Source organism: Kockovaella imperatae (genome assembly GCF_002102565.1).
Source record: "Kockovaella imperatae strain NRRL Y-17943 chromosome Unknown BD324scaffold_7, whole genome shotgun sequence".
Lineage (NCBI taxonomy): Eukaryota > Fungi > Basidiomycota > Tremellomycetes > Tremellales > Cuniculitremaceae > Kockovaella > Kockovaella imperatae.
Window position 1 is genome coordinate 209,728 of NW_019028947.1, and position 24,414 is coordinate 234,141.

General features: G+C 51.9%; 10 protein-coding genes across 10 annotated transcripts; 3 read left to right on the forward strand and 7 right to left on the reverse strand.

The window, feature by feature from the left end:
- Positions 1 to 241: 241 nt before the first annotated feature.
- On the reverse strand, positions 242 to 2,371 carry BD324DRAFT_459752 (integral peroxisomal membrane peroxin-domain-containing protein). Its single transcript, XM_022012841.1, has 2 exons — positions 1,989 to 2,371; positions 242 to 1,945 (listed from the first exon to the last, which is right to left on the reverse strand). The coding sequence occupies exons 1-2, from the start codon at positions 2,225 to 2,227 to the stop codon at positions 637 to 639; spliced, it is 1,548 nt and encodes a 515-aa protein (XP_021870733.1). The 5' UTR covers positions 2,228 to 2,371; the 3' UTR covers positions 242 to 636.
- A 110-nt stretch (positions 2,372 to 2,481) lies between these two features.
- Positions 2,482 to 4,752, forward strand: BD324DRAFT_626713 (P-loop containing nucleoside triphosphate hydrolase protein). The gene is made up of 5 exons (XM_022015926.1): positions 2,482 to 3,097; positions 3,150 to 3,487; positions 3,545 to 3,735; positions 3,783 to 4,449; positions 4,509 to 4,752. The coding sequence occupies exons 1-5, from the start codon at positions 2,506 to 2,508 to the stop codon at positions 4,608 to 4,610; spliced, it is 1,890 nt and encodes a 629-aa protein (XP_021870734.1). The 5' UTR covers positions 2,482 to 2,505; the 3' UTR covers positions 4,611 to 4,752.
- A 121-nt stretch (positions 4,753 to 4,873) lies between these two features.
- BD324DRAFT_651152 (glutamate biosynthesis-related protein) lies at positions 4,874 to 6,160 on the forward strand (the record flags this gene model as incomplete). Its single annotated transcript, XM_022018281.1, has 7 exons — positions 4,874 to 4,895; positions 4,948 to 5,005; positions 5,087 to 5,108; positions 5,174 to 5,600; positions 5,659 to 5,770; positions 5,830 to 6,049; positions 6,104 to 6,160. 7 exons carry the CDS (start codon positions 4,874 to 4,876, stop codon positions 6,158 to 6,160), a joined length of 918 nt encoding a protein of 305 aa, XP_021870735.1.
- BD324DRAFT_460118 (beta-lactamase/transpeptidase-like protein) lies at positions 6,104 to 8,419 on the reverse strand. Its single transcript, XM_022012847.1, has 5 exons — positions 8,037 to 8,419; positions 7,793 to 7,982; positions 7,695 to 7,734; positions 7,227 to 7,632; positions 6,104 to 7,173 (listed from the first exon to the last, which is right to left on the reverse strand). Exons 1-5 carry the CDS (start codon positions 8,328 to 8,330, stop codon positions 6,304 to 6,306), a joined length of 1,800 nt encoding a protein of 599 aa, XP_021870736.1. The 5' UTR covers positions 8,331 to 8,419; the 3' UTR covers positions 6,104 to 6,303.
- A 139-nt stretch (positions 8,420 to 8,558) lies between these two features.
- On the reverse strand, positions 8,559 to 10,484 carry BD324DRAFT_651154 (beta-lactamase/transpeptidase-like protein; the record flags this gene model as incomplete). Its single annotated transcript, XM_022018282.1, has 6 exons — positions 8,559 to 9,419; positions 9,475 to 9,668; positions 9,705 to 9,880; positions 9,933 to 9,972; positions 10,038 to 10,227; positions 10,275 to 10,484. 6 exons carry the CDS (start codon positions 10,482 to 10,484, stop codon positions 8,559 to 8,561), a joined length of 1,671 nt encoding a protein of 556 aa, XP_021870737.1.
- A 72-nt stretch (positions 10,485 to 10,556) lies between these two features.
- On the reverse strand, positions 10,557 to 14,109 carry BD324DRAFT_459889 (hypothetical protein). The gene is made up of 5 exons (XM_022012844.1): positions 13,259 to 14,109; positions 11,681 to 13,219; positions 11,357 to 11,637; positions 11,084 to 11,317; positions 10,557 to 11,043 (listed from the first exon to the last, which is right to left on the reverse strand). Exons 1-5 carry the CDS (start codon positions 13,939 to 13,941, stop codon positions 10,733 to 10,735), a joined length of 3,048 nt encoding a protein of 1,015 aa, XP_021870738.1. The 5' UTR covers positions 13,942 to 14,109; the 3' UTR covers positions 10,557 to 10,732.
- Positions 14,110 to 14,491: 382 nt separating this feature from the next.
- On the reverse strand, positions 14,492 to 16,863 carry BD324DRAFT_460209 (glycoside hydrolase superfamily). Its single transcript, XM_022012848.1, has 8 exons — positions 16,490 to 16,863; positions 16,416 to 16,442; positions 16,225 to 16,369; positions 15,952 to 16,162; positions 15,573 to 15,895; positions 15,449 to 15,513; positions 15,253 to 15,407; positions 14,492 to 15,198 (listed from the first exon to the last, which is right to left on the reverse strand). The coding sequence occupies exons 1-8, from the start codon at positions 16,757 to 16,759 to the stop codon at positions 14,967 to 14,969; spliced, it is 1,428 nt and encodes a 475-aa protein (XP_021870739.1). The 5' UTR covers positions 16,760 to 16,863; the 3' UTR covers positions 14,492 to 14,966.
- BD324DRAFT_460250 (hypothetical protein) lies at positions 16,857 to 19,373 on the reverse strand. Its single transcript, XM_022012849.1, has 8 exons — positions 18,963 to 19,373; positions 18,825 to 18,905; positions 18,042 to 18,747; positions 17,817 to 17,990; positions 17,585 to 17,764; positions 17,471 to 17,546; positions 17,358 to 17,430; positions 16,857 to 17,298 (listed from the first exon to the last, which is right to left on the reverse strand). Exons 1-8 carry the CDS (start codon positions 18,990 to 18,992, stop codon positions 17,227 to 17,229), a joined length of 1,392 nt encoding a protein of 463 aa, XP_021870740.1. The 5' UTR covers positions 18,993 to 19,373; the 3' UTR covers positions 16,857 to 17,226.
- A 122-nt stretch (positions 19,374 to 19,495) lies between these two features.
- Positions 19,496 to 22,099, forward strand: BD324DRAFT_459936 (glycoside hydrolase superfamily). The gene is made up of 10 exons (XM_022012845.1): positions 19,496 to 20,397; positions 20,435 to 20,495; positions 20,557 to 20,870; positions 20,924 to 21,012; positions 21,056 to 21,161; positions 21,223 to 21,324; positions 21,404 to 21,606; positions 21,661 to 21,708; positions 21,752 to 21,870; positions 21,936 to 22,099. The coding sequence occupies exons 1-10, from the start codon at positions 19,701 to 19,703 to the stop codon at positions 22,063 to 22,065; spliced, it is 1,869 nt and encodes a 622-aa protein (XP_021870741.1). The 5' UTR covers positions 19,496 to 19,700; the 3' UTR covers positions 22,066 to 22,099.
- Positions 22,100 to 22,247: 148 nt separating this feature from the next.
- BD324DRAFT_580284 (guanine nucleotide binding protein, alpha subunit) lies at positions 22,248 to 23,972 on the reverse strand (the record flags this gene model as incomplete). Its single annotated transcript, XM_022013431.1, has 11 exons — positions 22,248 to 22,276; positions 22,325 to 22,397; positions 22,449 to 22,638; positions 22,686 to 22,767; positions 22,815 to 22,948; positions 22,987 to 23,079; positions 23,127 to 23,339; positions 23,437 to 23,505; positions 23,553 to 23,595; positions 23,646 to 23,735; positions 23,930 to 23,972. 11 exons carry the CDS (start codon positions 23,970 to 23,972, stop codon positions 22,248 to 22,250), a joined length of 1,059 nt encoding a protein of 352 aa, XP_021870742.1.
- Between the last annotated feature and the right edge of the window lie 442 nt (positions 23,973 to 24,414).

The window sequence follows — 24,414 nt, forward strand, 5'->3', positions numbered from 1 at the left end:
GTGGCTATCGCCGAACAATGCCAGCCATCTGCTGTGGTCGAGGCGCAAGCGCTCATGTGCAGATCTGAACCAAGAAATCACATGCAATCACCTCATTAAGCGCCCATATTTCCCATGGCCTTCTTCAATCTCATCCTCAGGGCGTCATCCCTCGAATTGGTGGATGTAGAACTGGCTATGGACCCCTCCGCCACGACGGGAATGACTCCGAGTCCCACTCGATCTATCCTTATATCCGAGAATGCACGGGGTGTGCCGTTGGAATCGGATTCATCTTCCAACTCTTCAGGGATGGGCGAGGGCGCGTCTTGAACCTCGCTCAGATGATTGTTCTTTGTTGTTACCACGGTCTGCTTCTCCGAGATGACGGTCGCTGCAGGTCCCGATTTCAGATTGGCCAGTGTCGGCTCATCTGTTGGGCCCGGGGCAAGGTGTTGCACTGTCTCTGTCAAGACTGCCCGGCGTTGCCACCGTCGACGACGTGTGAACTGAAACGTACAATGAGCCTGAGACCTATCGAGGCTCGGCAACCACTCACCCGGCCCAATCCACCTTTGGGTCCCATATTTTCCCATTTGTTATCACCATACACCCACCCATCCGCATCTGTAGCCTATGAAGAGTCAGCAGGTCCGTTCACCGACCCGCAGCACTCACATCGTCTTTCTCTGCAATCGTCTCGATAGGTGCCGCCCCGGAACTCGAAGAAGCACCGCCTTGCGTCGGGTCATTGTCCTTGGCATCTTCACTCGCCTGACTACCTTTTCTCGCCCGCTGGAACTCTCCGCTTGTCCGTCCTGGACTAGTCATACCAGCGGCCAGTGTCGCCCCACTACTGTTTTTCGGGCTCGGTGGTCCAGCTGGACTCGTTGTTCGAGCTTTTAAACGCTCCAAGCCCTTTGTGAAGGCTTGCTCGGCCATGCTGTGCGCCCTTCCCGCCATCGAATCATCAAGATTTGAATTGGACGGACTCGTCCCCAAACCAGAGAATGAACGTCGCTTGGAATCCAGCGATGTGGTATGGGAGCCGTCTTCGTCGATTGAAGGTGATGGTACTGGATTGGCTGTTGACTGAGATCCTTGCGCATTGGCTCCAGCCCTGACAATGGACCAGTCGTCATCGTACCATTTCCAGATTGCTGTACGTTTGACTCGACCCCCTTCTTTCCCGGCGTTGGGGAGAATGACCGAGGAGGAAGGTGGGAGGGAGAATGATGCGGGAGGAGATACAGGTTGTAGATGCGAATCACACCAGCTCGGTCTCTCTTGAGGTAATAATGCCGAAGTCCAATCGAGACCCATCCACCATCGCTGATTTTCGTGGACCTCGAAACGGAAATACACAGGCTCCACTGTTTCTTCGTCATCATCATCGTCCATGATCGCCAAATCAGAAATGGTAGCGGTGTTGGTCTTTTTCGTCTGGAACGAGAATGCAAGGGAAGATCGACGGGATACAGCCCATTTCTGTTTAGCCCAAGACACGGGCGAAAAGTACATTCTGACCGAAACGGATTGATCTGGAGGACTACCAAATGCCACGAGGAAGAGCAGAGCGATCAGCCGACGGATCATGAGGGATCTAGAGAGGAGGTGAACGAGATGAGCGAAAGGTGGGCTGGGAGCTAAGAATATGATGGAACCGAGGAGAGCGAGAAGGCTTCGGTAGCCTATCACTCGGCCCAGAATGATCCACGCCAACCAAATGACCACGCAGCCGCGTATGAGTCTTCGCGGACCAAGCTGTCTGAATCGGTCGTATAGATCTGCAACATTCGGGATGGGAGAGGGAGGCAACAGTGCGTTGATAGCGTGGAGGTCGGAGATCGTCAGAAGAAGCGTTTGATGAGTGTGAATCGTTGTCGTCCCCTGCGTAGGCTTGCGCTTGAGCGATAGCCTAGACATTGGCAGTAGCGGAAGGAAAAGGATAGCGGGAGCCAGATATCTGCATAGAGTATCAGCAAGTATTGGTGTAAACCGCTACCTACCTAAAAGCATATTTCGCTCCTAGACAGAGCCCCCACCAGGCGCCGACAATCATCCAACTCTCCATCCGACGGCCTTTGCGCCAACATGCAACTTCGAGACACACTCTAGCTCCACGGATGGGCCCAGAAAAGATGAGCAAGAGTCGGACAATAGGAGCAGGCAGTGATTCCACCACGTCCTGAGATGGGATCGCCGGCGGGTCCGCATTTGCCGCTGGCAATGGTGGAGACGTGGGCATGATGGCCAGTACTGAACCCGGAGAGCTCGCTACGAGACTCTCGTCTCGGATGATACAGTTTAGTTCAGACTCAGCGATCAACTGGGCTCCATAGTCCGTTCTAAGAGCTTGCTAGTCGTGCAGTTGTGTGAAGAGATCCAAACGACCACTCTATACGCCTCGCAACGTCACCGGCCGGAAAAACATATTCAGCGGCGATTGCCGCTGCGATAATCTCCAAAATCAAAAGTTTGAGGTCCTTACAATCGCATTCACAATATAAGCAGGACCTACAAAAGATGGTGAAGACTGGCTCAACAAGCAACGGAGAGGCGTCAATGAAGGTCAAAAGAAGGTCGAACGACCTAAGAACAGCTTCGGAAGCGACCGAAACACCTGAATCGTTGTTCTTGGATCAATCTGAGATTTTGAAATCCATGATGGCGGCAAAGGTGTCCAAAGGAAAAGAGCGAGAGACAAGCTCAGAGGGCTCGGATGGAGAAGATGGGGTCGACTCGGAGGACGATATCGAGCTTGAAGATGTGTCTGAGCCGGGAGACGACCTATCAGCTCGCAGCCCGCGGCGCTTGCAATCAGATATCGACGGGAGCAGCGAGGCCGAATCCTCCTGGGCGGCATCTCGACGAGCTTCGCCGCCGAACCAGAGGCTGACAGCTCTAGGGGTCTCCAGGATTAGCCTTGGTAAGACTCGGGGAGTTCAGAAACCTTCAGCCGACGAGCCCAAGCCGTCGCTTTTCTCCTCGGCAGGGTCCAAGAATGAGACATTTGAATCACTTGGATTGTCAAGACCACTCATCACTGCGTTAGCTGGAATCAGCATACGGTCTCCCACGGAGATCCAATCGGCTTGTGTTCCTCAGATCCTCAAAGGTGGGCCTGTGATTAGAGGTGGAATGAATATGCGTGCTGACTCGTTGTTCAGGCAGAGACTGTATCGGCGGCGCTAAGACTGGAAGTGGTAAAACCCTAGCATTCGCCCTGCCCATCGTGGAACGCATTGCCCGGGATCCTTTTGGAATCTGGGCTGTCGTCTTAACGCCTACTCGAGAACTGGCTTATCAACTGGCAGAGCAATTCATAGCTGTTGGGAAACCTTTGGGTTTGGAAACGATCACGGTGGTAGGAGGGATGGATATGATGGGTCAAGCTGCAGCGTTGGAAAAAAGACCTCATATTGTCGTTGCTACACCTGGAAGGCTCTGTGATCTACTGAGGAGTAGTTCTGGAGGTGTCAACAAATTGTCAAGAGCCAAAGTCCTGGTGAGACGGTCCTCTCGGCCCGTTCCCAGCAAGAGAGCTAATCGGCACATCTCTTAGGTCCTCGATGAAGCCGATAGGATGCTCACACCGACTTTTGCGCCTGATCTCGCGTACCTTTTCTCGCAGATGCCTGCAGATCGCCAGACGTGCCTCTTCACCGCGACTATCAACGACACAATCTTGCAGCTCGCCGAGAAGCCAGCTCAGCCAGGCAGACCAAAGCCATTCATGTATCGCGTCGAATCGGAGTGAGTCTAGCCTCACGTTCAGAGAATCTCAACTGAAGCACCTGCAGCACCAAAACCGTCTTAGACCTAAAGCAAAAGTACCTCTTCATCCCGAGTCAGATCAGAGATCCGTACCTCGTTTACCTGCTTCATCATCCGCCTTCCGACATTGACACGATTCTGCGTACTACGGCGAAGCCGAACAAAGACATAGCAAATATGACTAAATCACGGAAAAGGAGACAGCGGAGCGAGAGTGAAGAATCTGAGGATGATTTACCGCCTATACCCTCTACCATCATTTTCACTCAACGATGTGCCACAGCTCATCTCGTACATCTCCTGTTAAACCAATTGGAGATCCCTTCCGTGCCGCTACACTCGCACCTCACACAGCCGCATCGGCTGGAGTCCCTTGCCCGATTTCGAGCTCAGCAAGTCCCTATCCTAGTCACCACGGACGTTGGATCGAGAGGACTAGATATACCTCAAGTGGCAATGGTGATCAACTGGGATTGTCCTCGACGATCTGATGATTATATTCACCGAGTAGGACGTACTGCTCGAGCTGGCCGAGGCGGTGTGGCCGTCACCGTCGTCACGGAGAAAGACGTGGACCTCGTTCAGATGATAGAATCCGAAGTGGGGGTCAAGATGGAGGAATTAGATTTGCCCGAGGAGCAAGTATTGGAGAGTCTCAATTCTGTCTCTGTAGCGAGGCGTGTGGCGACCATGGTGAGTTGTCGTGTCTTCCCCTGTGTTTTGCGATGAATCGGCTCACGCCAATGTCTCAGGAAATGCACGATACGGGCTTCGGCGAGAGGCAGGCGACGAACAAGGCCAAGGCACTACGTAACGTCAAGAGGGCAAAACGGGACGCCGGCGCCAAAGCCTAAGATTTCAGCGGGCTGCCTGAGGCCGGACCCTGTCGGGTGTGGAGATTGCCAGTCGATGGACCTCGCCATTCTGTATGCATTCTTTTCGGCCGCCTCCATCACCCGAATGGCCGAACTTTTTTTTTCCGCAGATCTGACGTGCTTTTTGTACAAGAATGAGGTTAAATAAAACGTTTATTATATACATTTGCATGCCCATAGCTTGTCGTCTGTGTCGACCTCTACAGTCACTTGTCAGACAGCACCAGCGTCACCAGAGAAGCATGTCGTCGTCCAGCGAGAAAGGTGAGGACGATTCGTGTGTGGTGAGCTTGGAACGTCGCTGAAAGAGCTCTAGTCCTCGTCGGATGCATTGGCGGAAGTGGTCTGTACAACCTCGACAACTTGACGCCGGTGTGAGTAGCAGAGCTGAGTCTAGCGGCTCTGGCTCAAGAAAGTTGTCTTGTGAGAACTATTCATACTGATGTATTCGTCAGCAAGACCATTGAAGTTGATACTGTGGGTCGGTCTATCAAAACCCTCTGGAATTCCGTATTAATCTCTCTCTCTCTCTCTCCTGCTAGCCTTGGGGCAAACCCTCGTCCCCGATCACCATCTCGACGCTCCCCTCTGGCGATCAGATAGCTTTCATCGCCCGACACGGAATAGGTCACCATATTTCCCCTTCTGAAGTCCCTGCCAGAGCGAACATTGCTGCGCTCAAGCATATTGGGGTACAAGCCATTGTCGCCTTTTCAGCTGTTGGATCGTTGAGGGAAGAGATCGCTCCTGGAGACTTTATCATCCCTTCGCAGATTATTGATCGAACAAAAGGTATCAGACAAGAAACATACTTTCGCGGAATCGGAGTCGTTGGGCATACAATGTTTGGAGACCCATTCAGCACTCAATTGAACGAGTTTGTCTCACCTCGTGTAGAGAAAATCCTGAGCGAGATCCAAGGTGGACCCGTCAAGCTTCATCAGAACAAGACTGTCGTGTGCATGGAGGGTGAGAGCAGTTCGAACTCTTGACTCAAAAGGTCCGGAACGCCTGACACCTTCTCTAGGTCCCGCATTTTCGACTCGAGCAGAGTCCCTCATGTATCGCTTATGGGGAGGAGACATCATCAACATGTCCGTCATTCCAGAAGCCAAGCTTGCCAAAGAGGCGGAGATCGAGTTAGTCAAGCCATCACAATGGTCGTATCGCTGATCATATCCCCTTCTTTTCCATCCAGCTACACGTTGATTTGTACATCGACAGACTACGATGCCTGGCGAACGGGTTTCCCGCCTGTGACTGTAGAGGAAGTCGTCAAGACCCTTCATACCAATGCTGGAAACTCAAAGGCGGTCGCTGCGGGTTTATTGCAGGATGTCCATGATGTAGTGGCTGCTGGAAACGTTTTGACGGAAGCTAAAGGGTCTATGCGGTTCTCGACCATTACAAGTCCAGATGTAAGTGAACGAACGCCCTTGTGGTCGGAAGCGCTGACTTGATACCGAGTACAGGCTCAAAATGAAGAAGGCAAGAAGAAGCTTGCATTCATCCTTCCATACTTCTCTTAGACTCTCGATAAATATGCGAGAAGATACAGTACCTTCAGAGATACCTTTGACCTCTGATCTTTGGCCAGTCGGTTCTCGTGATGGACCCACTACTGCCTGCCCTGCAAATCCAGGACACTCACTTCTTTTCTTATCCCCCCGACCTATTCGACCTTTTTGAACCATACTTCTGCCCGCTTTTCAACATAGTCCATATCCTCTTCCGCCTTTTCAACCGGCACAGCATCTCCTGCACCCCAGAAATTCCCAAACATGCCAATTCCTTTTGAGCTGATGAACGCTGAGCCGGTCGCAGGCGCAAGAGCATTGCCAAACACCTTGGACTTTGATCGATCCTCGTTGAGCGTAGGATAGAGATCGAGTGCCGTCCAGCTGAAGACGTTGCCGGATACGCGTGTGAATACAATGTAATTCGCAAAGATCATTCTGACGTGCGCAAAGTAGATACCTTCAAGGTGGTCCGAGAATTGTTCAGTGATCAGAGCCTGAACATTAGAGTCTAGGCTGTCCATTGAGACGGACAGAGGCTCGACCGCTCGGATGTCGAAGGAGCCATAGACTGGATGTTCATACATTCCTTCGACCTCTTTCCGAGATGGTGAAGGTTTCGGATGCTTCGGTGCGATGACTTGATTCTCGTTCTTTCTGTTGACCCATTGATCGGTGTATCGCTCGACCCAATCAATAGGCTCAAGGCCCAGATGATCTTCCAAGAATCGATGACCGAGACCATAAAGGACGCTCATGGAGAGATCCCCCTCATTCGTGGCGATCATGATCCCGTAATCGTCATTGACCAATCGTAGCAGCAAAGAAGTGGCACCGGGCAGTCCGCCACTGTGCGTGACAACTTGATGACCTCGGAAAGAGAATGAAATTTGGCCCAGGCCGTAACTTTCAGCACCTAATTCTGGCCAGGTCGGGTCCGTGATCGGGGTGTAAGGATGACCAGCTTTCTTGATGAGGTCGGCGGGGACCACTTGAGGGTCGAGGAGCTCCTTGATCCATTTAGTCTGGGCCATACTCAGCTCAGCGATCACGCCAGTGAGGATATTTTGAAGCTTACCATATCGACCAGACTCAAGATGGCACCGCCGGCGCCTCCCATCTCGAGGTAATCGGTATCTGTCCAAGGTCCAAACCGGTGGACCTGACCCAAACAACTAGCGTCCAGCTTCCTATTCTCCGTCCACTGTTTCCGACATTCAGGTTTGTTGATACCGATCCGCAAGGCTGAATCTGTCCATTTGCCCGTAGCACTTGCGACCGTCGCTTTGAGATAAGACGAGGTCATATCGAGAGGGTCGAAAAAGTGCTGCTGGACGAACTCATGGAACGGAGTACCGGTGAGTTCGGGGATGATCCCGCTCAGAATCACAAAGCCAATGTTACAGTATTGATATGCTTGTCGGATCTCTGCAGACGCTCGGAGATGAGGGAGTGCATTGATGATCTCTTTGTAATCCGAGTTGCTAGATTGTGCGAGTAAGATTTCGTTCGCCATGACTCTTAACGCCGTGAGTGAGCAACTCACTAAAAGCCATAGTCGTGTCTCGGCATACCCGAATGCATCGCTGCAAACACACTGGCATGAGTCCAGAGCATGTCATCTGCTGCAAAGACATCACTCACACATCAAGTCAATGACATTGAGCAAATCCGTCTGACTGGGCTCGGGGAACTGAATACCAGGGAAGATGACCTTGATTTTCGTGTCCCACTTTAATGGCTCTCCACTAGGCAGCTTTGTCCCATTCTCGATCAACATGCCCACAGAAAGAGCAGTGAAGAATTTTGTATTCGAAGCGATTGCAAAGAGCGACTAATAAGAAGTGGTACCCGCTTTAGGATCTGGCCAACCTGGACAGGGACTCACGTCCTTTGTTACGGGATCGCCTTGAACATTGGCAGTTCCAAACGTCCCTATGGCTGACTCCCAGCTGCCATGCCCATCATCATCGTTCACTCGCTTGACTACGGCGATCCCGATGCTAGGTACGCCAAGTTCTGTTCTGACTTCTTCCACATACTTTGACATGTGCTCGGGGAGTCTGGCAAAGTCTTTGACGTCATGAGGAACACCCTGCTCTCGATCGACCATGCTGTGGCTCGATCCGAACCACGGGGAGAGCTTGAGTGACAACACGCTCAGAGCATGTATCAAGCGCATGGTGAAAGAGAGTCTGCCAATGCTACTGATAGCTGAAGGCCGCGTCAGCGAGTCAACACCTTTTGTGAGAAATGGCACATGCAGCGCTGAGCTCGCTTCTTCTAATTACGACGGATTCCAACGGAAGATCGGAAGCCGAAGGCCGATCGCGTGGGGGCAAAAGGTATGCAAAGATTGGCGGCGGGTGACTGACTGAGAGACTGTGGTTGGCAGGTGCAAAATTACATCTCATCTCGACCGTTCAAAGAACACTTCCGCGCTCCGCTTCACCTCTTCCATGCCCACGTCAGCCTGCGTGACTGGAACGTCCGGTCCAGCGCCCCAAAAATTGCCGAACATCCCCAGACCATCCTCAGTGAATATAGCTGTCCCCACTTCGTAGTCTACCACTCCCCGCTGTACAGATTCTTCACCGTTTGCGTCTAATATCGGTCTAGTCGTCAGACAGACCCAATGATAGACATTATCAGATATAGGAATGAAGCCTATAAAGTCGACAAACACTTTGGACATCGGTGAGCCGTATCTTGTGCCTTTGATATGGGGGAAGAGGTTCAGAAAGAGCTTCGAGTCGACGTGGAATGGTGTGTCCTCTGCGGTGTCGAGGGGTAGTACACTTAGGACTAGGTCGGCATACGCAAGATTCGTGTATCGGCCCTTGATCCTTTCCGAGCTCAGCGGTGGGACCGGGTCTTTCGGTACCACCAGATCTCTCCGAGTATTTCTGACAAGTCTTTCGAAAGCCCGCTTTGTCCAATCCAGCGGTTTCAGTCCAAGATGATCATCTATGTATCGATATATTACATCGTTCAATATTGGCAATCGCGCCCATACCTCGTTCGTAGCGACCATGATGGCGTAACCGTCATCCAAGCGTAGCATGAGGGTATTCTGACCAGGTAGTCCGCCAGAATGACCCGTGATCCGATAGCCCCGATACGTGTAGACCATTTGACCTAGTCCATAAGTTGAGACTCCGAGCTCTGGATCACTAGGTTCAGCCGTCACTATTGAGAGTGGATGCTCCGCTTTCTTCAACAGGGAGGCAGGGATGATTTTTGGATCTTGGAGCTCTCTCATCCAAATGGTCTAAATGGGGTTTTATTAATGTCTAGATCGTCCGCGTCCTCCAGGAAGCGCTCACCATATCTCTCAAACTCATGATTGCTCCGCCGGGACCAGCTCGATGTAAAGTATTCTCCTCTGTCCATCTACCAAATCTCTTGACTTCACCCAGGACGCTCTGATCCAGGTTCTGACCATTGTCCAATCGTCGCCGACATTCTTCAATATCAATACCGAGCCGCATAGATCCATGTGTCCATCGTTCCGTCTTCTCTGCAGCCTTATCATCTTAATACGACTGCTTCATACTCAGAGGATTGAAGATCTTTTGCTGGACATAGTCGTGGAATGGCATGCCTGTCAATATAGGAATGATGGCTGCTGCGAGAATGTAGTGCATGTTGGAATACTGCCATGTCTGTCGGATCTCCGCTGAGAGTTTAAGATGACTCATTATGCGAATGAGCTCTGACGGCGAGACCAAGCTAAGCAGATAGCACATCAGCTTGCTGCTTCTGACGACAAGGCCCTGCGTACCCTATGGCAGTGTCATGTCCAGGTAAGCCAGAGCGCATCCCTATCTAAGATGAGCCACACTGGCTGTGTCCCCGTCGCATCGCCCAAATGAGCAGCTAGACTCACCGAGGAGATCAGTCAGATCCAGCATATGCATGACCCGCTCATCCTGTAGCTTCAGGTCCGGGAAGATGCGAGACACCTTGCTGTCCCATCTCAGAATCGAACCATCGGGTAATTTTGCCTCGCTCTCGATCAGCAGTCCCAGAGCAATCACAGTAATCAATTTGCTATTGGAAGCGATAGAGAAGAGTGACTGTGTAACATTGGTCACATCTCGCTGGCTGATACATATAAACTCACATCGGGAGTGACTGGATCTCGTTGAGCGTTGGCGGTACCGAACCCTCCGACTGCATGTTCCCATTGCTCTCCGCTCGCACCCTCGGAGATCTTGCGAACAGTAGCTACGCCTATACTCGATACGCCATACTTTACCCGCAAATCTTCCACAAATTCCGATAGATGGTCCGGGAGAGGTCTGATGGGAGGCCCTGCACTCGATTTGGACATCACACAGTGAGTCTCATGCAATGAACAATACAGGTGAACGGTAGCTGCCAACCCGACGCCTATCCTCCGAGATATCGGACTTATCTCCCCGGCTCTGAACCGGTGTCAAGATAAAGACTTTTGCACACATTTATATGATCTACAACGCCGGAGTGAGCTATTGTCCATTGTTCAGTCTCACACACACTCCAGAAGAACTCTAACACGGTGAGGGACAAGCACTAGACTTCCCTGAAACCAACAAGATTTCAGACGCGATCATACTCCTCCATCCCGCTCCCATAACCTGGTGGGTGATCCTCTTCCGCCCCAGATCCACTGAACGCACTCAGGCCAGAATGCGATTGCTCCCGTTTAATCTTGGCTCCGGATGATGATCCTCCGCGACCTTTCCCACGTCCACGACCATTCCCCGATCCTCCTCCACCAGAAGCCCCTCCAGACATTTTGCTCTCGGCCGCTTTGTACGCTTTGTATTGAGATTCCGACATGGCGGTACCGTCCGGGTTGACAGGAAGTGGATGCGAGATGGCGCATTCTTGACCTTGCTCGGATTTATCTGAATGTCATTAGTCCTTAGTGCTGGAACTCGCACTCACGATGCCGTGTCAATGCGTCCAATCTCGCAAACTTCTTCCCACATCCATCGCACTCGAACGGTCTCAGACCCTCATGTAGAAGCATATGACGTTTGCAATCGTGCTGCCTGGCAAAGCCAACGACGGACTTTGGACATCCATCGTAGAGACACTTATATGGTCGTTCATCGTTGTGAGAGCGCAAATGACCTTTGAGGTTGAAATGACGCGTGAATGTACTACCACAACCGGGTACTGCGATCGATCAGCACTGATGCGCAGCAGATGACCCACCTGGACACTTATAGACACCTTCGTTTGTCCTTCGACTCGTACTGGCAACTTCGGTCGCCGTACTGGTGACTTTGAGCTTGGCAAGCTTGCCAGGTACCTGAGCGCCTTCAGGCATTTCCATCCGCGGCGATCCACCACCGTAGGAAGAGCCTTGGCTAGAAACAGACAAGGCTGGTGAAGCAGACCTGGCTGAGGATGCAGAAGAATGACGGGAGTGTGAGCGGCCACGTGGGGGCAAGAGAGTGCCGTCGTTGGCAGTGATGGAGTTAAGGAAGTCGGCGCTGTGACACACGGAGTCAGACGAGACCGCACTCGTTCACTTACGTTGAGCCGCCCTGACCCACGCCCCAGCCTGTTCCTCCGACTCCCCAATCCTCACTCTTGATACCTCTTCGATGACCACCAGATGTACCGCCAACGCCACGTACCCGACCTGGACTCTGACCTCCATATGGTGCGCTGGAGAATTCAATGCCGTAGCCCGGAGTACCAGCCCCAGCGGCGGGATGACTCAGACCCTCAGTGAAAGATTTCCGACGCGGTCCAAGTCCAGACATGTCCGGCGAGAGAAAATGCCCGCCTAAAGCAGCAGTCTGAGGATAGTAACCTTGGGGGATGTTTTCGAAAGTCGACTGAAAGAAGGGGGCAGACTCGGTCCCAGCCAATTGAGAGGCCTGCAGGGGAGTGATGCCAAGCTGCTGATAGAAAGCCATGGAGGTTGGAGATATTAGTCCAGGCTGGATCTTCGCTCCAGTCATCCCGGAGGTGTTCAACGTTGGTAATCGATTGCGTTGAGCTTGCAGTGCTGACATTTGTTGATCGAGATTGGCCTGATCTAGGATATTATTATCATTGTTGCCCTCAACACCGGGCAATCGACGAGGGTCCAAAGTCGGAGCAGGCGCCTGCTGTGAACCATCTTGATCTCCTCCCATCATGGCCGAGGACGCGCGCCAGTGATCGATGACTGATCTCAATTGATTCTCATCTAATGGCTGTCCGTTCGATAAACCTCCCAAGGCGGCGAAAAACGCTTGACGATTGAAGCCTGTACCCGTCGGACTATTCATGAACGAGTCCGATTTTGCCCGCGGACGCGCCGTGTTGATAGCTCTGAGACCGTTCCAAGCCATTTCAGAATCGTTCCACTGCCCAGGATGATTCTGGTACATTGCCTGATCGTCGTGTCCATACTGCTGTTGATTTTGCTGCCCATATGCCTGGCCTTGTCCACTTCGTCCACTGTACTCCGAGCTAGCCTGGCCTGTCCGCTGTTGGTTCTGCTGTGCTTGGCGTTGCAGCGCGGCGTCAAACAATCCTCGACCCTCCTTTAGCCCCGATATTGGCGTACTGGGCTGCACAAAGATCATTGGGCCATCCGAATTCGCAGCTATCGGACTGATCCCGTCCATTCCCGTCAGACCCCTAAGAGCAGGATCGGCTGGTGGCTGTAGACCTCCGCTGACATTCCCTAATCCGATAGACCCTCCCATACTCTGTCTCGGCAGACCGACACCATGCTGAGGATTTTGTTGCGCTTGGCCGGTCACTCCGTCCGTTGACGTCGTGACGATGGGGGGAAAGGATGGCTGATTGTTGCTGGGTATGATAAGGGCAGGTGGAGATTGTGGTTTGTTGAAGAACGGTGATGAGGAATTAGGGGAAGAGGCACGATGTGGTACAGTACTGGGTGGTGGCATAATGATGTTCTGAGGCATCGGACTGGCCGATCGAGAACTGACGGCTGATTCGTAGGGCTGATCCAACATTGATGTTGAAGCCATTTGCATGGCGTTGCGTTGCATGTCGTTCTGGTATGGCGCTGGGGACGGTTCGCGAGATGGATGACTTGAAGTTGAGATGCTAGTACGTTAGTGGGAGCCAACGCTGTGGGTCACTCACATTCTATCCAATTCGTCAATGAACCCGTCAACGTTCGGCTCTTGACTGTTGACAAATTCAGTACCCCAACCACTGGACGCCTGTTGAGCCTGAAAAGTTCCCTGATACCCCTCGCCTGTGGAGTACCCAGCGCTTCCATCTGTCCCAGGTGTCCCGGTTGATATAGAGAACGGGCTCGGTTGGTTCTGGTGAAACTGATCAAATTGACCCGTAGCGGTCATTGGCATCTGCCAGGATTGATCGTGAGGTTGGGATGATGGATATTGGGGATTGCTTGAGGATGAGGCGTACATATTTGGCGCATTTGGTCCTGGACCATGATGTGGTGCAGTTGCGATCAAGGTCGAGGAGGACGTCGGGTCGTAAGGCCATGACTCCTGTCTCCAAGGTTCTGTCCCTAAACCAGCGCCTGGGGGATGATGATGATGATGATGATGTTGTTGTTGTTGTTGATTCCCCGTTTGACTGGAAGACCTCGGTCGTCCGTGCTCTGTCAAACTGGCATTCGACCCTCTCCGACTCAACGAATGAGGTTCCTCTACGAGGTCTCCATTATCATGTAAGCGCTGTTCGATGGAGAAGTTGGACGATTGAGATGCCAATGAGGATTGACGCTGAGCTTGTTGGGCGTTGTAAAAGGTGTCAAAGGTGTCGTCAAACGGTGATGGAGAAGGGATAGACATGGCGCCAGATCAGGCGGGAAAGCCCCCCCACCCCTTGAGCGAAGAAGGCTCTCGGATACGAGTCTGGTCGGAGTCGTTCGAGGCGTTTAAATATTCAATACGCCCCGTCCTCCGTGGGATCAGGACGTTGACAGATCCGCAAGCAAGCTGCGGATGGTGCAAAGAGTCAAGAACGGGGCAGAGAGGTGTTCGGGAAATCGGCCCGCGGGATAATGTGATGGACCAGCTTTTAGGTCTGATTATCGATGATCAGCTGCCTGCTGACCAACCTTTCCTTGGAACCGGGACCGAGAAGACAGTATGATCCCACCAGATTCCCAAATGGATTCGATTATCTATGGCAATATTATCCGGCGGGTGGGCGTTGAGGAGATTTTTGGTGAGTGGAATGGTGGTGATTGAGATCCTCCTTCCTCCCTCCTCTGCCTCCCTCCTTGCTTTTTTTATTATTCCGCACCTATTCCAACGGGCCAAGAGCTTTTTCGTTGTCGTGCCTTGTCGGTCGGTCGCTCGCTCGTGCGAGGGAGCGAGGCGAGGCGATTGTCCGGCGTCTTGAGCGTTGTCTGTAGTGTGTCCCGAGAGGCGATGTAAATAATAATAAAACGGTTTGTAGAAGAGGGGAGCCAAAGGGTAGAAGGAAAAAAAGTCAGCCAGCGAAGCGGTGCTGAAGGTGATTATGCCGTCACTGAAGGTTGTAAGCAGAGATGACAGGGGCAAATCGGTCCACTCGGCTTCCAAGTGAGCACCACGATCCACCAGATGCTGCTGCTACAGGCGTCAGAATGTTATATAAGATTGGAAGTGATCGAGAGGTAGAGGGGGAGTAACCTATGGTATAATGAGCCCGTTCATATATGGCCACCAACGATGACGGAATCAAAAGAAGGAAATGCCCGGTTAAGAGAGCGGGCAAAAAATGGGATGAACACCGCTTGCGGCAACCTCCCTGGGCATACATGTAGGCTATCGTTTTATGCATAAAAGTCCTAGATGAGAGGCGTCTTTCCGAGGCACACACTCATGCTTCATCGTGGTTCGTCCCTGATAACGACAATGTGGCATAGCTCTGTTCGAGTGTGGACGTGATCCGTCACGTCTTGAGGGAACCATCCATCTTGGACGGCAAGTTGATATCCCCATTCAGGTGAATCAATATGATTCTTCCATGTCCAATAGAACCATCCCTGACCGTTACCTACTTGCTCGTAGATTTGTGTCTGAACATCCCAGTAGGCTCGGTTGAATCGGACGTAGCCACTGGAGACGTGTCAGTCGATGCATAAACCCCTTGCATATCAAAGCATCACTTACGAGCCAAAGTTTGGATCGGCATCATTGCAGGTACCTACATTTGGCTGTGCCACGCCGTCATTGGCGAGGCAGCCCCAGAGTCCCATGGACCATTCTCCGTCAACGATAGGGAGTTGAGCTTGGGCAAAGTTAACGCCAGCTTCGTTACATGTGGTCTGTTGCGGATCAGGAGGAGTACATTCAGCGGAAGACGGACATTGATATGCCCAGCGGCGTCCAATAGACCATAAGAAGGATTGAAAGCTTGGTAATAGTGGTTGTCTGACATCCGGGTTGTCAGCGTCAAGGGTTTCCTTCCCTACACAACATCTCTATCTCACCCATCCATACCCTCTCATAATCCCCTCCGTTATAATTTGGGGTCATGAAATCGCCCCACCAAGTCATCGGTTGGAACCCATCCTGAAGCAATACGATGATATCTGTCGTCGGTCCAAATTCCCCGAAAGGTCTTCGAACGATCTCATACGCGTCAAGGTAATACTGCTTCAAGACTGTAGCAAATAGTGGTGAGATCCAGACGGAAGGCTCGTTGATCAATTCGAACATCGTCACGACATCGCTGTATGGCGGTAAGGTGTATTTCTGAGCGATCTGACGGACCACCTCCAGAGTCCGATTGACATTGGTCGCGTTGTTGTACCTGTGATACGGACGTAAGCAGAGTTCAAGATCTCATAATCAGTGCTTGGAATTCACCAGTCGATGGGTCCCGCTCGACCCGAATGATCATTCCCATTCTGAGATCCAGGTACCCCATGCAGGTCAATAAGGACTTTGATCCCGTTCTCGCGCGCCCATTCGATCCCCTTGTCCAGGTACGTCTGTTGGCCCGTGATATAAGGTTCGCCGGGCCCGACTTGAAAGGCCCAGTACCCAATAGGTATACGGACGTGCGTCAGTCCAAGTGCTATGTATGGCCCATGTATATAAGCATGTACCTCAAATAGACGTCTAGACCTCGCGACCTACCGGCGATCTGTCGGAAATCATCTTCTGTGATCCAAGTCTCCCAGTGCTGCTTCATCAGAGATTCCGCTTGGTCTCGAGGTTGATACTCTCCCCAAGTCCATTCATCGATGATACTGGCGTTGCCAGTCTCGTTGAACAATTCAGGCTGGAGCACAAAACGTTTTACCGCGGTCATGTGGCAGGAGGCTCACCATCAGCCACTTTTCGAGGACGAGCCACTGAAAACGCTCAATACACTCCCTTAGCTTTTACGGACAGCACTCACACCTCCCAGATTCACTCCTCTGATCTTGTCTGAACCATATTGGAAGCCTCCGAGGTCGAGGTCGAGATCAGCAGAGATGTTGACGTTGATCCCGATCCCGACCTCGAGTGCCGGATTTTTTTCCAATCCTTCAAGGAGATCAGGGATGATCGATTGCCCCGTTACACCTGCCGCCTGTCGACTGAGCACTCTATGATGTGGAAAATCTCTACGGGCGCCAAGGACGAGCGTTGCCATGCTCATTAGCACAGTGTTTGAGCCGAGTCGCATGGTGGCTGGCACAGTGGAAGTATCCAATGAAATATGACTACCTGGCTGTATTGATGACCGCGTGAGCAGAACACTGACTATGCTTTGGGAGGAATGAAGACGATGTCAACGACCTCCATACCGACTGAATCTGCATACATGCCTTGTCGAGCTGTTTGCATTCGTGTTTGCATCCTTCACGAACATGCCCTGCCACCGGCCCGTTAGCTTGAAGGCCGATCCTACGGGTTTGGCCTATGTAATTTCCAGCTAGCGCCAAAACTCAAGGCATGCATGCGGAAGCGTCTTGCTAGTAAAAGCATGTACCACGTTGGGGCTTCCGGACGTGAACGCAACATGCTGATGGCATCTGGCTCCATGGGGTCGGCTTGAGTAATCTTGCTCCTAGGCTCCGCCTTCGGGATCCGGAGAGTCGAACTCAGCCTGTCCGATGGGTGTCTAGAAGTCCAGTGACTCTGCGACAGCGCCTATGCATCGTCGTCCGCAGCTGGCACAGGAAGAGGGAATGATACACGAAGACTCGCAGCGTCTTGCAAGAGCTATCATCATACATCAGCTTTTTTGACCAAAGAGAGGCCGTCTAGAGTGTTTCGCCTACCCTGTCCACGTCCAGTGGGGGAAGATCCATCAACATCAATTTGACTTCTGATCCGTCTAGCTCCTCCAATGTCCTGGCATGTTCAGCTATGCACCCACTGACCGCATGCTCACTCTTTGCACGTCGCTAAGACGGCAACGCACACATAACAGTGCAGAGCGAACATGTCGGTACTTGCAAGGTAGGCGTCTATACTGATCAACCATTGCTTCCGACGACAGGCTTACCCCATAGTCTAAGTACGTCTCCCAACCACATCTCTCTGGAGAGCAGACTCTTCAGCCAGCCCATGGCGACTTGAACATAGGGGACCTGCTCATCCTCGAAGAAGGAGAATAGTTCCGGTAGGGCTTGGCGAACAAGGAGGAGGAGACTGGCGAGTTGCGAAGGCAGTGGAGGAAATGATTCTAGGCCGATTCAATCAATAATTATTCTGGCTTCCACAGACATCACACATACCCATTCTCTCGGCCAGCTTTTCGAATCCCAGATAGATTGCCGTAGGTCTCGAGAGACAGCATATGAAAGGGGTAGCGAGGTAAACCCAATTAGCCTCTGTATCGTCTAAACCTGAAGACAATCGACGTGTTTCCCGGTCTTTTCCTTTAGCCCTTTGAGAATTATGATATTTGCCTATAGTCAAGTTCTCTCAGCATCGAGCCATGAGGTCTAATAACGACTCACCAAAAACCTCGATGAGGGTCGACAGGTACGCTTGTCGTGTCGGAGGCGTCGTAGGAGGCGGAGGTAAGAATCTTGAGACTTGAGATCGGAGTGTTGTCGTTCCATCGTCTACCGGACCCACATTGGTCCGTTCTATCCAATCTTGACGCTGTACCCTGTCTTGTCTTTCTACCCTCTCACTCCGTTCACTTCTCTCACTTTTATCGGTCGGATGATCCGTTGATCGCTGGGAGGCTGTACTAGAAAACTGCTCCAGTACGTGTACTCTGCCTGAAGGATCTCGACTATGTCCTTGGCTCGTTGAGCCAGAGGGCCGGGATTGAGATGCGACTGTTGATCCTCTACTCCTATTGGAAGAGGAAGAGGGCTCGTTCCCCATCCACGACCCCGCCCCATTGTTGCCCTGATCAAAAGGTTGAGCTGGCGTTGTATTCATTTTCAAGCCGTTCCCGGCCGATTGAGCAGATGTTTTGCTGTTGTTGGACCCCCTTGAAGATTCCGCGGTGATACTGCTGATCAAGCCTGCGTAGGTTGGCTGGTGAAATCGTCTAGCATGATGAGCCAGTGCCGTCTTCGTCAAGAGGATTTGGAGATCTGAAGGTAAATCCGATTCGAGCGATTGATATAGAGAATTCATGGAGATGATCGAGGTAATCTCAGATGTCTTATCTGCAGAGAGCACTTTGAGAAGGTACAGCCAGACTTCCTATGATTCATGACAGGGTAAGTTTTGAGACTCAAAGCATCTAGCTACTTTGGCGATCAATCTGATGCCTCACTCACCCCTCGGACTTTTGGTGTGATCCCATGCCGAGCATGTTCGGCGAGTTTCTCGACCTGCACATATTGCTCTGCGTTGAGGATCTGCGAGAAACGCACAAGCATATCAGCGTGTCTACAGCTGTAAAATGGGCAGCTCACCTCGACATAGTCCTGGATATTGGTACTCATCGCATATGTCTCATGGACATCACAATACACATATCCTCCAGCATCACCAAGGATCTCAACTTGAAACGAGCTTGATCGGATCCGAGGCGGTAGATACCGCTGAGCGAGATACTGCGCCACGTGGTCTGCGAGCCGGGATCCCGCTGTCAAGTAATAAGATGATCAGCCTCTTGACACTAAAACATTTTTACTATGATCCTCTCCTCGCTGGTCACTGGCTCGCTGGACTCCTATAGGACTTCCTTCACAAGTCGAACAAGGACCTAGGACGAAGTTGAGACCCTAGTCAATGGATGAGACAGTTCGACATCATCGACTCATGTGAGATGTGATCTTGAAAATGAACCACTTTTTATCTTTTTTGAGTTCTGGCTCAATGGCGTAAGGGCAACGATGCAGTAGCAAGCCAATCGACACTGATCCAGCTTGTACCATTGCCTTAGAGAGGGTCCCTCCTCATCTGACTCGTCCCCCCATGTTTCGGTTCAGAGCAATCTTACATCTCTACACTTGATGTTGAACATCTGATCTTTTGACCACTGATTGATTCAGTCGTATCTTCAGAATCCCTGCCCCTCCTTTACGCTCTTGACGAGCTCGCCGTCCGTTCGCTGACGCTCAGCGCATTACATTCTTTCTTCGTCCTGGCCTTTCTTCTCTCTCATTCCGCTTCTCTTCCCGCCCTCCTTCCTCTACACACTCCTCACCATGCTTCTCCGCAACCTCTTGTTGTTTACATCGACGAGCGCCTTGATGGCCTCTTCTGCCTTGGCCTCCCACCGAATCCCTCTATCTCTGCACAGACGGTACCCTCCACCTCTAGCAGCTGCTCAAGTCTACTTGGAACAGGTGCACGATGCGTCGTCCTCGACTTGGAGAATCATGGAATCACCCATAGAGCCGCCTGCCGAGTCGCCGGTGGAACCACCTGTAGAAGAGCCAGTGGTATCGTCGTCAGAATTGCCTACACCTTCACCTTCGCCATCGACGTCTGATACGCCTGTGGAATCGCCTTCGCCTTCACCGTCCTCTTCAGATCCACCGGTAGAGATGCCTTCACCATCTCCGTCTCCCTCTCCATCGGCATCTGACGTGCCCGAGGCGTCCCCTTCCCCGTCTCCATCTCCTTCCCCGTCAACGGCAGAGTCACCCGAGGTGTCTCCATCACCGGCTCCCTCGCAATCAGCATCGGAGCTCCCTGAAGCTTCTCCTTCTCCTTCGCCTTCACCTTCCCCTTCCCCCTTTCCATCTCCTTCTCCATCACCCTCCGAAGCTCCTGTACCTTCGCCAGTGCCGTCACAGGTAGAATGGCCAGCGCCAGTGCCAGTTGAGGATCCCTCGCTAGACGAGAGACAGTCTTCGTGCCCAGTGGGAGGATGGGTATGTATAGGACAAGAACTGCTGCGTGAGTTGCATCTCGCGTTGCCTCTAATCTGTCGCAGGCTGCGATAACGATCAATGGGTCCAGATGGCAATGTGTGACGGTATCAATACGATCTGTGTGTGAGTACCCCTTCTCTCCGTGCATCCACAAGTCTCTTGTCTGAAAATGGCGTTGTGCCAGGGCGAGCAATCCGGATGCCTCCCCCGGTTGCGTTTGGCCTCCTAGTCCTCAGCAAGTGGGTCAAGTACAAGCTGTTCAACAGGTGCCTTCGGCTGTTCTTCAGTCAATCATGTTATCCCCGACCTCGACACCGTCGCCATCGGAGTCACCATTCCTATTGTCATCACCGTCGCCTGCTCCAGCTGCCTCTGCGTCGCCCAGACCTACTACGGCTGCAAGTGCTCAACCCTCTGCGAGTCCATCGCCTGTTGCATCAAACGGGACCGCTCCTCAAATACAATATACAAACCCACACTATGTTGTCTACCTCGATGGTGGGTCTATCTTCTTCCCGCCAATGGTCGACCCACTCACACACGCTCATCAGACACCAATACGCCTATGCCATCCGCTGCGCAACTAGCACCATGGAACCGATTCCTCTTGGCCTTTTGGCTGACCGAAGGCGCTTGGGACGTGAGTGCTAAGCGAAAAGAATTCTGATTGACGCTCGATACAGTGGGCAGAACAGTTTAGTAGCTTGTCCGCTAGTGCTCGTCAGGCTGTCCTTGACGATTACCACTCCCACGGGATCGCACTGATGGTCTCTGCCTTTGGAGCCACAGGTCAGCCCCTTTTCATGGACATCGCTAGATACCCTCGAGCTAAACCCCCTCAATTTGACAGACTACCCAACGACATCAGGTGCTGATCCCATCAAGACGGCTCAAAATCTAGCTGCGTTCGTCAAGGCGAACAACCTAGATGGCGCAGATATTGACTATGAAGGTGAGAGTCCCTTGCTCAACGGACGACATACACAAAATATGGAGAGAGAGATAGACACGAAATGTTGACGTATCCATAGACTCCAACGCCTTTGTAGCTGGTACCGCTGAAGCGTGGCTCATCAAATTCACTGCTGAACTCCGGAGACAGTTACCACATCCTTATCTCATCTCACATGCGCCTCAGCCTCCTTACATGACTCCTCCAGGACAACAGTTCACCCCGAATGGAGGGTATGCCAAGATCTATCAGGAAGTCGGAGACGATATAGACTGGTACAATGTGAGCCTTTCTCACAGGCCCCTTCGATGGCCCAGGCTAATACCCGGTCTCAAGGTCCAGTTTTACAATCAAGGCAATAGTCTGTCTTATACGACCTGTCAGGTAAAGGTCTTCATGCTCCATCATACTGATCTCTGACCCATAGCAAATCGTGATCTCTGCTTACGGTACTTCGCTTCTTGAAATCTCCAACAATACTGGCATCCCACTGGACCAACTTGTGCTCGGCAAACCGTTGAACCAAGCAGACGTCTCCAATACTGGGTAAGCATCGCGCAACCAACTGGTGTCAAAACGGGTCACTGCTAATCATTTTTCCGCCCTTGCAGTCTGATGACCGCTTCGCAGCTTGCCCCGTGTTATCAACTCGCCGAATCGAAAGGCTGGAACGCTGGCGTCATGATCTGGCAGTGGAACCCCTCGGCGCCATCGTGGCTGAACACAGTCATTGGATCCTAAGAGAAGAGCGCATGTTTAGTCTATCCCGAAAACGCCATTGATTGGCGAGTATGCCGATGCATCGGCCTCATCTGCGTCGCCTAGTATCATAGGTGCGGAAAGAAGGCCACTCATTATGTTGGTTCAAATACAAGCACATCGAGAGAGAAGAAAGCAAGGCACGAAGGAGTTTCAGACCCAGTCTACAAGAGACCTGCGTCCCGGAGGTTGACTGAGAAATGTCAGTCAAAACACAGAGGGCACAGAAGGGGTAACTAACCCTGAATGATGACATCGTTGATGGCTGAAATGACGAATGCGAGTGCACGAGTGTCCGTCGCGTCAGTGTAGTGCTGAAGGAGGGCATTTGAGCAGGGTATTCTCCCAGATTAAGCTTCGCTCACCGCATATATCGACTTTGCAGGATTCTTGTTCAGGCCAACAAACTTGTCCAACAAGAAGGCACAAGCAGCATCGTAGTTGGCACCCCCACGATACTCTGGGAAGGTGTTGGCCAAAGGTGAATGCGATAACTTTGCCCGGAACAGATCAATCTTGTTCAGGAACAAGATGATTGATGTCTTGGTGAACCACCTGGGAAGCGTTCAGGAGGAACTTCAGATTTGCATGTTGGTACTGACCTCGAATTTGCGACGGATTCGAACAGAGTCATGGCTTCTTCCATTCGGTTGACCGTCTCATCTTCGTACAACTTCTGATCGTCTGGAGTTGGTGAGCTGACGTCGCTCCGTGGTATCTTGATAGCTCACACTCTGAGATGGCGATGAGAAAGACGAGAGCGCTGACGCTATCAAAGATATTGAGCCACTTTCTTCGCTCGGATCTTTGACCGCCGACGTCAAAAAGCTTGTAGGTCAGCTCTCCGATCTTGAAGTGTGTCTCCCTGACATGTCAGCGTGACCCTGGTCTCCGCAGACTCACGTGATACCCGTTGTCTTGACTCGTGCTCGCAAAATATCCTGGTCGGTAGGTGTGTAATCTGGCGCAGCAATCCGATTGATAGCGTCAAAGTAGCTGGCAAATTGTGAGCTCTTTGAGCCACAAGTCTCGCGAAAGCTCACTAAGGCGCTGAGTCGTTCAGTTGAAGCTCGTTCCTCCTGTCAAAGGCCTCCCTTACACCTTGATCCTGCCACAGGACAGCCACTGCTTCTGCCAATCTTGGCGGAAAGGCTTCTCCCTCGACTTGAGGAGGAGCAGCCATGATGATGTCCCAGCGAGATTGATTTTGAGGGTTGATGGAGACTTCCATGAGCTGAACCCCTTCGAGCAATACTCTGGGAGGGAAAGTCAGTGCTATGCTCCTCGTACGCAGGACGGAGGGGTCTCGGCGTAGGGTAAAGGGATAGCCGGATCAGCAGGAAGTCAGCTCACCTCATTGACTGGACCGTGTTGGAGTAGACGATCTCCCGATAGCTATCACGCTCGTCGTCATCGTACGGCCTTAATAATATCAGCATGAGCTGGATGAATCGGTGACTGAACCATACTTGTTGTAAATCAATCTCATCTGCTTGAGCACGGTCGACTTTCCTTGATGAGGCGTAAGCTTCGAGAGATGTCGTGAGGAAGCAACAGCTCACCTGACTCTCCAGCTCCCAGCAGCAGCATCTTGATCTCATTACGGAGATTTGCTCGATCTCTACGGAGTTGCTCCTCGATCTCATCGTTGCCTGTGGGTGGAAACCGTGGTAATAGGGTGCGCAGTCAGTGGATTACAGGAGTAGGAGGTGAAGTGGGGAGGGGTTGAAGGGGGGTTGAAGAGGTGGATTCGCAAGACGTTGGGTGAATGGCGTAGTCGATGAGGGCAGGGGAGGGCCGGTAATGCATCAGCATTATCTCGCAATCGATACATGACCCCACTCACGCTGCTTGGCCGCGACATCTTCCGTTGACTGCGTGCAGCCCATTTTTGAGGAGGTGCTGAAAGAACGATCTGAGAAGTGATGTGCAGCGTCTTGAAAGTGACTGGAGATGAGTCTGTCTATGGACTGGCTTCTGAGAATAGAAAGATAGCTATTGAACAGTCAAGAGGAGGGCGTGAACTGCAGCGATGGAGAGAGAAAGAGAGAGAGGAAAGGGACGTGTGCGGAAGGATGATCAGAGATCAGACTCGGATGAAGAAGGAGCTGGGAATCGAGTCCAAACGGTAATGTATAGCTAAAGGGGGGGAAAGGTGTGCGCCAATAGAGGCTGAGAAGGACAGAGAGGGATGAGGATGATGAATGTGATGAGCCTGAACAGCAAGTGAGGAGGATGAGAAGTGAGGATGAATGCCAAAAGTTCGCCAAAGAGCTAGCTGGTTGGAAAGGAGATTGGGCCCATGCGCCCCCCATACACTCTGCTTGTCCA

Coding starts and splice junctions, on each gene's coding strand:
- BD324DRAFT_459752 (XM_022012841.1), bottom strand. CDS start 2,227: ATGCCCACGTCTCCACCATTGCCAGCGGCAAATGCGGACCCGCCGGCG. Junction 1,946..1,988: donor GGAGCGAAATATGCTTTTAG/GTAGGTAGCGGT, acceptor TACTCTATGCAG/ATATCTGGCTCCCGCTATCC.
- BD324DRAFT_626713 (XM_022015926.1), top strand. CDS start 2,506: ATGGTGAAGACTGGCTCAACAAGCAACGGAGAGGCGTCAATGAAGGTC. Junction 3,098..3,149: donor TGTTCCTCAGATCCTCAAAG/GTGGGCCTGTGA, acceptor CTCGTTGTTCAG/GCAGAGACTGTATCGGCGGC. Junction 3,736..3,782: donor ATGTATCGCGTCGAATCGGA/GTGAGTCTAGCC, acceptor AAGCACCTGCAG/CACCAAAACCGTCTTAGACC.
- BD324DRAFT_460118 (XM_022012847.1), bottom strand. CDS start 8,330: ATGCGCTTGATACATGCTCTGAGCGTGTTGTCACTCAAGCTCTCCCCG. Junction 7,735..7,792: donor CAATGTCATTGACTTGATGT/GTGAGTGATGTC, acceptor GTGTGTTTGCAG/CGATGCATTCGGGTATGCCG. Junction 7,633..7,694: donor AGACACGACTATGGCTTTTA/GTGAGTTGCTCA, acceptor CGCACAATCTAG/CAACTCGGATTACAAAGAGA.
- BD324DRAFT_459889 (XM_022012844.1), bottom strand. CDS start 13,941: ATGTCTATCCCTTCTCCATCACCGTTTGACGACACCTTTGACACCTTT. Junction 13,220..13,258: donor ATTGACGAATTGGATAGAAT/GTGAGTGACCCA, acceptor CTAACGTACTAG/CATCTCAACTTCAAGTCATC. Junction 11,044..11,083: donor GGACGCATTGACACGGCATC/GTGAGTGCGAGT, acceptor AATGACATTCAG/ATAAATCCGAGCAAGGTCAA.
- BD324DRAFT_460209 (XM_022012848.1), bottom strand. CDS start 16,759: ATGCGACTCGGCTCAAACACTGTGCTAATGAGCATGGCAACGCTCGTC. Junction 16,370..16,415: donor TCCTCGAAAAGTGGCTGATG/GTGAGCCTCCTG, acceptor TTTGTGCTCCAG/CCTGAATTGTTCAACGAGAC. Junction 15,199..15,252: donor GCCGATCCAAACTTTGGCTC/GTAAGTGATGCT, acceptor ACACGTCTCCAG/TGGCTACGTCCGATTCAACC.
- BD324DRAFT_460250 (XM_022012849.1), bottom strand. CDS start 18,992: ATGAGTACCAATATCCAGGACTATGTCGAG. Junction 17,765..17,816: donor AAAGCTGGCCGAGAGAATGG/GTATGTGTGATG, acceptor GAATCGGCCTAG/AATCATTTCCTCCACTGCCT. Junction 17,299..17,357: donor CCCCACTGGACGTGGACAGG/GTAGGCGAAACA, acceptor GTATGATGATAG/CTCTTGCAAGACGCTGCGAG.
- BD324DRAFT_459936 (XM_022012845.1), top strand. CDS start 19,701: ATGCTTCTCCGCAACCTCTTGTTGTTTACATCGACGAGCGCCTTGATG. Junction 20,398..20,434: donor TATAGGACAAGAACTGCTGC/GTGAGTTGCATC, acceptor AATCTGTCGCAG/GCTGCGATAACGATCAATGG. Junction 21,871..21,935: donor GCAGACGTCTCCAATACTGG/GTAAGCATCGCG, acceptor CCGCCCTTGCAG/TCTGATGACCGCTTCGCAGC.